Source organism: Setaria italica, chromosome IX (assembly GCF_000263155.2).
Source record: "Setaria italica strain Yugu1 chromosome IX, Setaria_italica_v2.0, whole genome shotgun sequence".
Classification (NCBI taxonomy): Eukaryota; Viridiplantae; Streptophyta; class Magnoliopsida; order Poales; family Poaceae; genus Setaria; species Setaria italica.
This window is the reverse complement of record NC_028458.1, coordinates 35,067,605-35,079,496: the sequence shown is the minus strand read 5'-3', so window position 1 is coordinate 35,079,496 and position 11,892 is coordinate 35,067,605. Positions and strand designations below refer to the sequence as shown.

The 11,892-nt window shown below is 47.4% G+C and overlaps 1 protein-coding gene across 1 annotated transcript; it reads left to right on the top strand.

The window, feature by feature from the left end:
* The first annotated feature begins 8,434 nt into the window (after positions 1–8,434).
* Positions 8,435–9,382, top strand: LOC101783930. Its single transcript, XM_004986711.1, has one exon. It carries the CDS (start codon positions 8,435–8,437, stop codon positions 9,380–9,382), a length of 948 nt encoding a protein of 315 aa, XP_004986768.1.
* Positions 9,383–11,892: the final 2,510 nt, after the last annotated feature.

Genomic DNA, 11,892 nt, shown 5'->3' with positions numbered 1-11,892 from the left:
ATGCCAATGAGGCAGGTTGCTCCGGCTCTCATCAGTTCCGGCAACAGAGGCACCAGCTCCTAGTCAGCCTCCACCAGCCACAGAGGCACTTGAAATCTTGCCTGATGTTCGGGCTCTGCCGTAGTCTATTAGTCAGATGTCACAGATGTTCTTTGCTCTTCACACCCGACAGACTCAGCAATAGCAGGAGCACCTTGAGACCATCAGGGCTATACTGTAGCAGCAGTCTCGGATGCTTGAGTAGTTCGAGCACAGTCTATGGCAAAGCGACCACAAGTTTCACTTTCTTTGTGAGAGGCTCGGGGTGGCACCTCCTCCAGATATTCCTCATATTGGTGCCTCGATCACTTTGCAACCCTCACCATAGCTGCTGCAGACCTCTTAGGGCTTTTAGTTGCCCCAGCAGGACCCCCCTGCATTCTCACCTTTATGGCCCATGCCGTCTCCCGGTGGTTCCCAGCTGAGATCGTCAGAGTTTTCACCTCTACCATATATTTCGACGAGTTTTGGTACTCCAGGGTCCGTGTTGCTTGGCGATTTCTCTGCTCTGTACTTGACAGCGTCAGCTTCAGAGTCAGCTTTTGTGTCTCTCAGACCCTCGACAGTTTCACGGTCTCTTGGGTTCTCTTACAGTGAGCTGGTAGGGTTGTTTGCACCTCTACTTGTCACTACGACTCCAATGGACCCTTTAGTAGCTTCAGCTCCACCTCCAGCTTCCAGGTCTTTACCAGTTTAAGAGGTTGGGAGCAAGATAGCAGCCAGACAACTCACCACCACACTCGGTACCTCAACTACTACAGAGTCGACCATTGTCACTACAGAGGTTACCACAGCGGCTGCTACCCCCATTGCAGTTGCTCCCGAGACACAGACAGTCACCACACCTTCCTCAGAGTCAGATCCAGTTGGTGCTGCTCGTCATCTTTCGACTCCGTCTCCCAAGGACTTGCCTGCACACCCTCCTCCAGCTTCTGACGCTTAGTCTTTTTGGTGCTTGACGCCAAAGGGGGAGAGTAAGAGATGAGAGTCAGGGGGAGATTTTGGTAGCATAGGCTTTTGGATCTTTTGTTGTGCTACTCATGCATCATGTTTACTTTCATGCACTTGTATATATTCCTTTGCTACCATTGTGTGACACGGCTTGCGCTTATTTTGTATATCTTATGCCATGTCTTTCGTTGGTTGCGCATGTGCGTTATCTTATATTCTTTATCATACGCGTTGTTGGACTTGATTTGCATGAACTTGACTAACATTTTTCACTTATCTCAAACAAGGTCATGTACTTCAAGTATGTTTTTCCTCACAATTTCTCTCTTATATCTTATTTGAGGAAGTGTTGTCATCAATCACCAAAAATGGGGAGATTGAAGGAGCATCTAGACCCCTAATTTGATTTGGCAATTAATGACAACATGATCATTGCGACTAATGTGTGTTTTGCAGTGGCATTCAATAAGTTATTGCAATGATGGGCTTTCATGGTATTCTTTTCCCCCATCATGTGATTGAAATTGTATCGGTTCAAAGGACTAGCGAGAAGGCAAAGGACAAGCTAGTTCTAGGTGTCGTTTGATGTTGAGAGATGCTTGGATTAGTATAGGTCTTTTATTTTCCTTTGACCATACTATAAAGAGGGGCGAAGAGTAGTAACTTGACCTAGAAGAGTCCTTGAGTTGAGTGGATGCACACTTGTGAAACTAGGCACTAGGTAGCTCAGTTGATGCCCAGGGATGTGAAGAAGAAGTGTGAAAACTCAAAGAAGTTGAATTGGTTGAGTTTCAAACTATTAGGAAGTATATGTGTATATTAGGATGTATTTATCCTTTCCTTGTACTCCAAGACATATTGGCAATATATATACAGAGGTCACCCCCCTCATTGGGGTGTGTGGTGTTTCCCATCTACTTCTCTACATGGTATCACGAGACTAGATCGTGGGCCTCCTCTCCTCTCCCTGCGCCTCCCCCCTGTCCTACACAAAACCCTAGGTGGTGGCCCTCCACCCCCCCTCTGCTACACCTCCCTGTCCGGCGTGCCCCCTCCCTGTCGTGCGCCATGGCCACCCTCTCCTCCGCCGACTCCTCTGTGTTCGGCGACACCACAGCTCCTTCTGCTGCCCCTGTGCCACCTCCTGTCCCGTCCCCTGCTGCTGACGGTGGCACCTCTATGCCGCCACCTAACACCGGCGGCCTCTTGCGGCGCACCCCAAGCTCCTCCTACCGGCGACACACCCGGCAACGGCGGCGGCGGCTTCATCCTGTACCCGCCGCCGCCGCCCGCTGTCCACTCCTACACCACCGTGTGGCGGAACCGTCCAAATTAACCTGACTAAAATGCATTGAAGTCGCCTGACACGCGATTATGCACTTTAAGCAAGTCAACTTGGTCGACCGTCGGATTTCCTCCGATAAACCACATAACAGGATCGAGAAGCATTGCTCACGCGAAGGTGAGTAGCACAGAGGTTACAACATTCCATCATGACAACATAGTTCAACAATTTATTACATCAGAGTTTTCGAAATTTAGACCGAAATTTGCATGGTTCGGAGTCAAATAAAACTAGCGGAAGCTAAACGTCGATACATGACATCATGACGGAGCCGATCATGACATCAAAAACTCCTTCCTTCGCCGTTCGAGGAAGGATCCCACTCGACGGTCCAGCCTGGGGGAAGCTGGGTCGGCCAAGTGGTACCAACACCCAAGCTATTGGCATTACCTGAAAAAGATTAGCCACAACAAGGCTGAGCAACTAGTACTTAGCAAGACTGACCCGTCGGAAAGACACGACCGAGACCTAGACATGCAAGGCTTTATGGCTCTAGGGTTTTCTTGCCAAAAGCGTCTAAAGTCAGTCCTTACTTTCAACATTTTAGCTCATGTTCTATGTTCTTTATCCATTCTAGATTAGCAACTTATACTGAACAAACATGGTTTCCAAGCAATTACTTAACAACCATCAAGATTACAATTATCATCATGTTCCATCTTTACTCAGTGCAGAATAGCAATCAAGTAGTCCCAATCTGTGAGAGGCAGACGAATCGATTAGAATTTATTAACCATGCATGACAAACCTAATCTCACGACATCCATGCACCACAAAGGGTCGCTTCATTTGTCAGCCGTCCCCATCGATCCCTTAGGCACATGTCAGGGCCAACTTCCTTTGGCATGCAATGCTCCACAGTCCCGGCCTATTGCTGCACTGTGACCGCACTTGCACCCACATGATGCACCATGGGAACGACGTTCTAAGGATAGCCGGAAGGTATGCCACGCCCCAGTTCAATCAGGTACTAGGCTTCCCCATCCCATACTAGGTATGAGATTAGTACTTTCAAACACTTGATCACGAACGCCGACACGTTTCGACCTTAGTTCATTTTCATTTAGACAAACGGGGCAATCCACCAAGTATCGAACACAAGCCTTACCCCGTCCGTCATCCTTATAGTTGCGACAAAACTGAAACATTCAACTCCTATAACTCGCGAGTGACAGGAAATCACTCGACTTTTACCGAAACCTATTAAGCATTGCACTACTTGACCTTAGTAACTAGTATTCAGACAAGGTACTAAATTTATGCATCTAAGGTTTCATTACAACTCCTCGTAATGTAAATGCGCAATCAAGTAATCAATAACATTGCATGAACTCAAGATAGGAATTTATGCTCCGGGGCTTGCCTTCAGAAAAAGCTTGCGGGTCCACGGGGTCTTGCTCCGGTTCGGGCTCTCCTTCGCAAGGATGCAGTTCCTCGGCGGGGTCTTCTTCCGGTGCTGGATGAAGCTCGTACGTTCCATCGGCGAGATTCAACTCTACACGGAAATGCAATGCAGGGGTTAAACATTTTAGATGGTTATTTCAACACACTCATGTTTTAACACGGACACTTGTAGCAAAGCTACAGGAAAGGTGGGGGAGTTCAACTTCTGTTGGTGGAGAGCAGGATGAGAGGGTCGGATTGGGGAAAACTTAGGGTCTGACCCTCAGGTTTAAGGAAAACCGTACCGAGGTCCTCAGACTCAACATAGAGGAATCCCCGAAAATATTTCACCGATACCCTCGGGTCAAAGAAAAAAAAATTACAACCGAGCCCTCGGGCGAGGCGGAGAAAGGGTCGGCGAAACTTGGCAGGGTCGGGCGAGGCGAACGGGAAAAGGTCGGGCGAGACGAAAAGAAAAGGGGTCGGGCGAACCGAAACAAAGGGTCGGGCGAGACGAAAAAGGACAGGGGTCGGGCGAAACGAAAAAGGATAGGGGTCGGGCGAAACAAAAAGAAAAAGGGGTTGGGCGAGACGGAAAGGACAAGGAGGTTAAGTAGCTTACCTCCAGGTCTACCGGTGAAGCCTTAGGGCCGAACAGGAGCAGGCTGGGGCAGGAAGTTGTACGCGGTAAGGCTTAGCAGCGGCGAGACTTTGACGGTGGTCCGGCGGCGGCGGTGCTTCTTGCGGACACCAGCAAGCTCGAGTACCGCGCGGAGGAGCGGGCGGCTGGTGTGTTGGAAGAAGCGGCTGGAGGGTGGCGGCGAAGTCGCCGGAGTGTGGGGGTGGCGCAAGGGGGTGAGCTCCATGGAAGCTCAGCGGCGGCGCGGGGAGAAAGCGGTGGCTCAGAGGAGAAAGCAAGGCGCAGAGGAGAAAGTGGTGGTGGCAAAGGGGTGGCATGGCCGGTGAGGGGGTTCCCTTTTATAGGGCCGGGGTGGCGCGGAGGGTCGAGGCGGGGCTCCGGTGGGGAAAGGATAAGGCCAGGAGCGGCGAGTGCTCGGGCGAGGCGGCCATTGGCCGACGACGCCATTGGGCAGAGGAGGCGGAGCTTTGGGTGGTCTTCGGTGGCGATTGGCCTTAGGCGGAGCGCGTCTGGGGCTTCCAGTCTGTCGTGCGGGCGAGGCAGAAAGGCTACCGTGGGGGTTGGGCGAGCGGGCGGAGGCGCGGGACGTCGGGGGCATCTCAGCTTTCTCGGCGAACGGGCGGAACAGGGTTGGCGGAGCAGAGCCGTGGCAAGCGGAAGGTGACCTGCGCGCGGCCGGCGATTGGCTAGCCCTGCGCTCGCTCCGTCCTGTCACGGGCGTGGGTTGGGCGCCGTGGCTCTCGTCCTATCGCTGTCGCACTGGTGATAGGGCGCCGGCGAGCTGCCGGTGGCCGGCGGCCACGCGGCGCGCGAGCGAACATGCTCGGGCGCGCGGCGTCGAGGCTCCCTTCGGGCAGCAAGCCCGACCAGCTTTGGAGCGATCCTTCTCCGAATCTTTCAACACAACTCCCGAAACTCCCTTAAACAAACTTGTTCAACTCTGGTCGTTCTTCAAACTTTGTTTAAGGTGTTGGTTTAGATTGTGAAAGGATTCGAAGATATCTTCGGCCAAAGCTAGCCAAAAATCTGGAATTCCAGACTTAGGATTTTTAAGGCATCCGGGGTGAGTTGACTGGTTTACCTCACTTTGACCAGGATTTTGAACAAGTTCAGATCCGATTTGGATCTGGGTCAGTGTAACGAAGTTGGAACACTCTTGAGGTACTACAACTTCTATTAAGGCTCTGACTCGAGTTTAGATAGGAAAACAGGAGATGAAAGCTTGCAAAGATGGAGGAAAACTCGAATTCCAGGACTTCAGAGATTTTCAGGGTCCTGTAGGAAAGTCGGCTTTGGTTGTTGTTTTTGACTCCCTTCCACTCCGAATTAGTCAAGGTGCCTTTAACAAAAATTGTTGGAATTTAAAAGTTTTACAACTCTTATTTGGGCAGAAACTTAAGTTTGTATATAGAATTTCAAGCTTTAAATCAAACTCCAAAAGGAGCTTCTTAGGTTCATAAAGGTCATTTCACTTCTTAAATTAAGGATTTGATTTGTCACTGGTTTATAGTTAAAAGCACTTAATTTAGGTAGAGTTGTTACACACCGTCTCCGTCAAGTCTCACGTTCCCGTGACGCTGACATGAAGTCCAACGCCTACTCCCGGTGGGCGTCCTTCTTCAAGTCCATATGCGGCAAGTTCGGCCTTCAATCGCGCATCGACGGCACAGTGGCTCCTCATCCCCAGGACCCCGATTGGGATCAAGCAGATTGCTGCGTTCGCTTTTGGTTCTTTAGCTCCGTCGACGACTCCATCCTTGACCTCACCATGACCAACGATGACCAGACCGCTCGGGAACTCTGGCTCACCATCGAGGGACTCTTCCGTGCCAACAAGCAGTCCCGGGCGATCTTCCTCAGCCAGGACTTCCACTCCATGACGTAGGGCGGCTCCTCCATCGCCGAGTACTACGGCCGCATGAAGACTCTCGCCGACGCCCTTCATGATGTCGGCCATCCCGTTCAGGACTCTCAGCTTGTCCTGAACCTCCTCCGCGGCAGGTGGTGAGTTTGCTTGGGCTTGGCCCAATTTTTAGATTTATTTGGTTCAATCAAAGAGTAGGAAAAGATATGCGACCTGAATTAAAGATAAACATGAGCCCGTTCATCAAGAGATCGAGAGGATGTGAAGATGGTACGGCCAGAGTAAGAATTTTCTGAACATTTGATTTAGGATTTTGAGAATTGGATTTGAGTTTTGGGAGGGCTAAGATTGCATCGGACCTAGGCATGTTGGAAAACACTTTAAATCTATTTTAGCACTCAAAACACTATGCAATCGACATGAATACAACAACCAAATTTTTATAACCAATGATTATTTAATTTGTATTCATAAAAGAACTTTATTTTGGAATAGCTTCACACTCTTGCTAATTAATTCTAACAAATTCTAGATTATTTTTAAATTCCTAACAAAAGTAAAACTAGGGTGTTACAGTGATCCACTTTCTATCATGTTAATTACAACTACAACTTATGCATAATCTAGGCTTGCTCTAGATTTGTTATAACTTGCTCATATCTGTTATCTATCTATTCATGCTTATGCTTTGCTTAATATTTTATCATTACAACTTTAATCTTGTTACTTAATACTAAGTTGAAATAGTTCTTGCTTATTTATTCCATGAATTGATACTTTTCGGGGGAGTACTCTAAGGGAAGAGATACAATTGATCTGTGTGCATGCAATTCATATTTGGTATCTCTAAGTGGCACCAACACCTCCTACTTGTCCAAATGGCAATTTGTACATGGTATATCACACTATGTAATGGGTTATAGCCTGCAGACAATGTCATCTATATGTGTGCAACACAAATTTTGACTTGCCAGTTGTCCGGGAGATAATAACACATGTAGTGTCATTTGGCCTATAGCTCATGGTACATTAAAGACCGCGGTGGCACTCACCATGTGGGCTGCGCATTCAAATTGATTGGAGTTTTTTATTCAAGCATGGCTAGTATGTTTTACTAGCATTTGAGGTTTTCCTTTTTCTATATGTAGCTTAAAAGGGTACTATAGGGGAAAAATTAGCAAGATATCATTATACTAATGTTCAAAAAGAGACAATCATAGTCAAATCATAGGATAGGACATGCTTGTCCAATAGTAAATTAATATGTGGCATCACACACCATCGTGGTCTGTGGCTGGCGACATCTATATGACACATACAATGCAACGTTTGACTTGCTGCCGAGATAGATGAGCCGGCATGCCTGCATCAACATTTGGCGTCTAGCTTATGATGCTTTGTGGACCGTTGTGGTGCCACTAGCCACCCGGCTGGCTGGGCTGCACAAGTCTTTCCACTTGGACGATAGCGGGTTGCATGCATGCGTCCTCTAGTCAACACGCATGTATTGATTCATGTCATCTGGTGGCTATTTATCACCTCTCCTTAGCATGCTCATGATTGCACCAACTTATTTTGTTTTTTGGTGATGCCTTGTCCAGAACAATATATAATCACACCCACAAGTAGAGCTATGAATTCTAGAAGCTTTGCAATGTAGATTTTTTTTCTATAGTATTACTATGGGTACATAATTGCTTGCTTGCTACCACTGACAGTAATGCATGCAAACTGGTAGAGTGATGGTGAATCCTTGCGAACACAAGTGATACCTAGATGTGCCAATGAAGCTCATGCCATGGATCTATAATGTGCTCGGATGCACAAATGATCCATGAATTCCTTGGCTAGTAAAATCCCTTCCTTTCCATGCAAGTGAAGGCTTGCCACTTAACTTTTGGAGATGCATAGATGCTCATTGAACAAATTGATGGAGCTAAAACGACGACAACGTTACCATGCATCCATTAACACTTTGGTGCAAAAGCTTATGGTGTAGCTGGCAAGCCTGTGCAGGCAATGCATCATTTATGTGCAATCATTGTCCACGTGTCTGGCATGCCGTCACCACGTGGTCGTGGCCAGCCACACATGTGCCCTGACTGTTCGATTGGCCTGCGCAGGCCTCAACCTCACCTCTTTTTAAAACCCAGCGCCCACAGCCAAATGACTCACACCTACACAAGATAGGCAATAGGACTAGAGAGCTGCTATGGCGTTCATGGCGAAGCACAAGGAGGTGGCTGCTGAGACTAGCGAAGCCCTGGAACAACAGTTCCGGCCCATCGTGCCTAGGCCCATGGCACCGTCGCCTCCGCCATTGCCTATCGGTGCCACGGTAAGAAGCATCCAATGGAAGGCGCAGAAGCGCAGCCGACAAGACTATAGTGTGCCCTCTCCAGTGTCAAAGAGGGAGAGGGATGCGATGTCTTACCCTTCGCCTCCGGTCTTGTGGGCCACTGTGGATGTTGAGGCACCCATGTTGTTGGGGGGACGGTGCATGCCTGAGATTTATCTTCCAAGTTGTGAAGAGAATCTCCGGAGACTTTCCCTTGTGGGGTCTTCCGCTTCATCATGGGCACCATCGCTGGATGCAGAGCAGATATTCTCTGTAGAGCACGACTTGATCTCAAAGTTGCAGGTGCCTAAGGTCATCAAGCCCCGTCCCACTCGCCCCAAGCGCACCACCATCCGCATCGAACGCAGCAACATCATTGACTCCACCAACTTGTTGGTGGAAGTGGTTGTGTCCAAGAAGACACCAAGGGAAGTGGAGGCTGAGCTGGCGTTGCCCAATGCACTCCCAGCTATTGTATCGGGCTGCAACAGTAACCGCGTCCACCTAACAAACGACGCGTACAAGGAGATGGTGGGGCAACCACTATGCCCATGGCTCAACTCCTTGCTAGGGGCCGGCGCGCCGAGGAGGATCAATGGTGAGGTGGTCCTGTACGTGCAAACGTTTAGCACCGTGTCATGCTTGCAGAGTACTTGGTGCGCCTTCCCATGCACCGCAAGGATCTCGTGGGAAGATGAGGACGCCACCGTGTTTCTTACTGTTCCATGTGCCATTGAGCGTGTGACCGGTAACTCTGATGACTATTGCTTCATTTGGAGGTTTGACTGCAAGAGAAAATCCATCATGTACTCCATTGCATAACAACTAGAATGCTCTTACCATCCATGCTTCCATCACATGCATGGGTTGTTATGGTATGCATGTCAATGGATGGAAGCTACCGGGCTAGAGGTGTAATAGCTGTTGATTGCATGTCTATGAAATTAATAATGTGCGTGCATGTACTTGGATTTTCATCATAGTTTGGCTAATAGCAGAGAAACGCAAATTGCGAGGAAGTTTTAAATTTTGTGAGAAACATTATTGCCTAAACCCCGTTGAAATTCAAGCATTATAATGTGCATGTCATAAAAAAATCATTGCTACAATTCAATCCTCTACTGAAGGGGCATCCATTATTGCCCTCTACCACTACTAATCAATCCTTTTTAGCACCCTCACCCTGGCATTAGTGCACTGGTTCTCTTATACCACTCGAGGGCGATGGCATACCCACAACGTCATCACTCTGCCCCACCTCCCGGTTTCACTGCTGAGCTAGCCCACCTCCTCGTATCTCTTACTCCATGGATGCATGGCCCAATTCCCTCACCAAAAAGCAAAAAACCCTAACCATGTTGCATTCACACTTGTTCACATCGTTAGACTGAAATTTTCTCCATTTTCAGGAGCCTCTAGTATGGGAGATGTGCATAATAATGATTCCATGCATATGATTAACATCCAGTGGTTGAGAAAACTAAGAAAAAGATGCCATCAGTTTGCTTTGCTTCTGGCCGCCTCCCATTTGAATCACACTCCAATTTCCCCAGCGAGGTGGTCCCAATGACATCATATTCTTCAGGCGATGGCCCATTAGATAGTCGTGTGCATAGTTTGTAATACATAAATAAGGAAATATGAATTATGATTGGATTTGTTTCTTATGCAAGCATAGTAGCAATATGAAAACCAATCAATATTTCTCACACCATGCAATTCACTTGAACTATCAACATCTCAAGTGACCCCGCCGACCGTATATGCATCATCATTTCTCATCATCCTTGTCTCTACTTGTTAATTGCTTCTTGGATGTAGTGAACTAGTGGTACTTCTTTTTATCCCACCTTTTGCTTTGAAATTCGGCTTAGTTCATCCAAGTGAATATTGGGTCGACTTAGTCAGTTATTGTGTTGAGGTCTCAAGTCACAATCTGTCGATCCATCCAGATTTCCTTGGTTGTCTCTTCCTCATTTCCTTTTTTCGCGTAGGGCTTTTTTGTCACATCAATTATATGGATAAGTTCATAAGGATCCGTAATGATCCAGTTGTCGTGGTAGAATATGAGTAGCTTCTATCGGTTATTCTTACACGTGAAACCTCCAAAGATTAGTTTTATACAAGCAAACATGCGCATGCATATAGATGAAGGCCAAATGCTTGTTTAAGGTTTATCATATAATGTGACCTCATCTATAATTCTAATCTTTGATCTGATTCAGCAAAAATTTCATTCAACTGCCGCTTTGCCTAGCAAGCTTCGCTGCTGCCTAATCATAGCGTGCGAAGTAGGTGTGGGCCCATTCCTCAGCTAAATAGAATGTAACACGTGACTGACTTGCATTGACGCTCCTTAGTGTGCATCAATCGCACCGTGCGCTTCCACTTAGGATGAGAGGTGTGCAATTAAGAGATGCCACACATTAACCAAAGCTTCATTTTTGCAAACACGCAATGGCGAAGGAATGGAGAACTTGAGCTCATCGTCAGTGCCAGCAACTTTACGCCTAAAGCCACTTTACACCCTATTGACTAAACAGTTATTAGAACGTAGCGCAACTAGCTGGTCTAACCGATCGTGAGTAACGGGGAGTGTCCCATGTATACGCAGCAATAGGTATTGCCACATGAATCAAGAGGGGCTGCGATGCAAGCGTGAAAGGCACAAGGCAGCTTGCAACATATCTAGGGTTGGCATGGCGAGAATTCACACAAGGCCGCTAGTGGGACAAGTCAAGTAATGTGGTGGCTCAACTTGTGGATGGGATAGTTGTGGAAATAAAAATAGCACGGGCAATTGAACTACGACTATGAACACACTAAACCAGAAACAAGACTCAACCACGAACACAAACTCAACAAAGCGAACCTAAAACAAAATTGCAAAGGCTAAAAAGATGATAGTACAGTGGAAAGTGTATATGTTTTTTTGGCTTTTTTATGGACTCTAGGTGATGAAAAACTAGATGAATTTAAAGGGAAACACAATGATCCTCACGGGCAACCTGGAATCTTGATACCACTTGATGTAGCATTGGCCCGATCATCCGATAGGTATGGTAAATTTGACTGGTGGAGAACTCGAGGTTGACAATCCAAACTTCTAATCAGACACGATTCCAACCCTTGCAACCACTACACCACTGCTTCGTTGGTTATCAACCAAGTACAACTCGATTAACCTCGCCACAAAGGCTTTCCCTACAAGTGAATCGAAGAATACAAGAAAGAAGGTGAAAGAACGCAATATGAAATTGCAGATGTATATGAAGTAGATATGAAAATGAAGTTCAAGCTCTTAACATTAAAGGACTAATTATCACCACAGT

What these genes read in the sequence shown, in the direction of transcription:
- LOC101783930 (XM_004986711.1), top strand. Translation starts at nt 8,435, where the DNA reads ATGGCGTTCATGGCGAAGCACAAGGAGGTGGCTGCTGAGACTAGCGAA.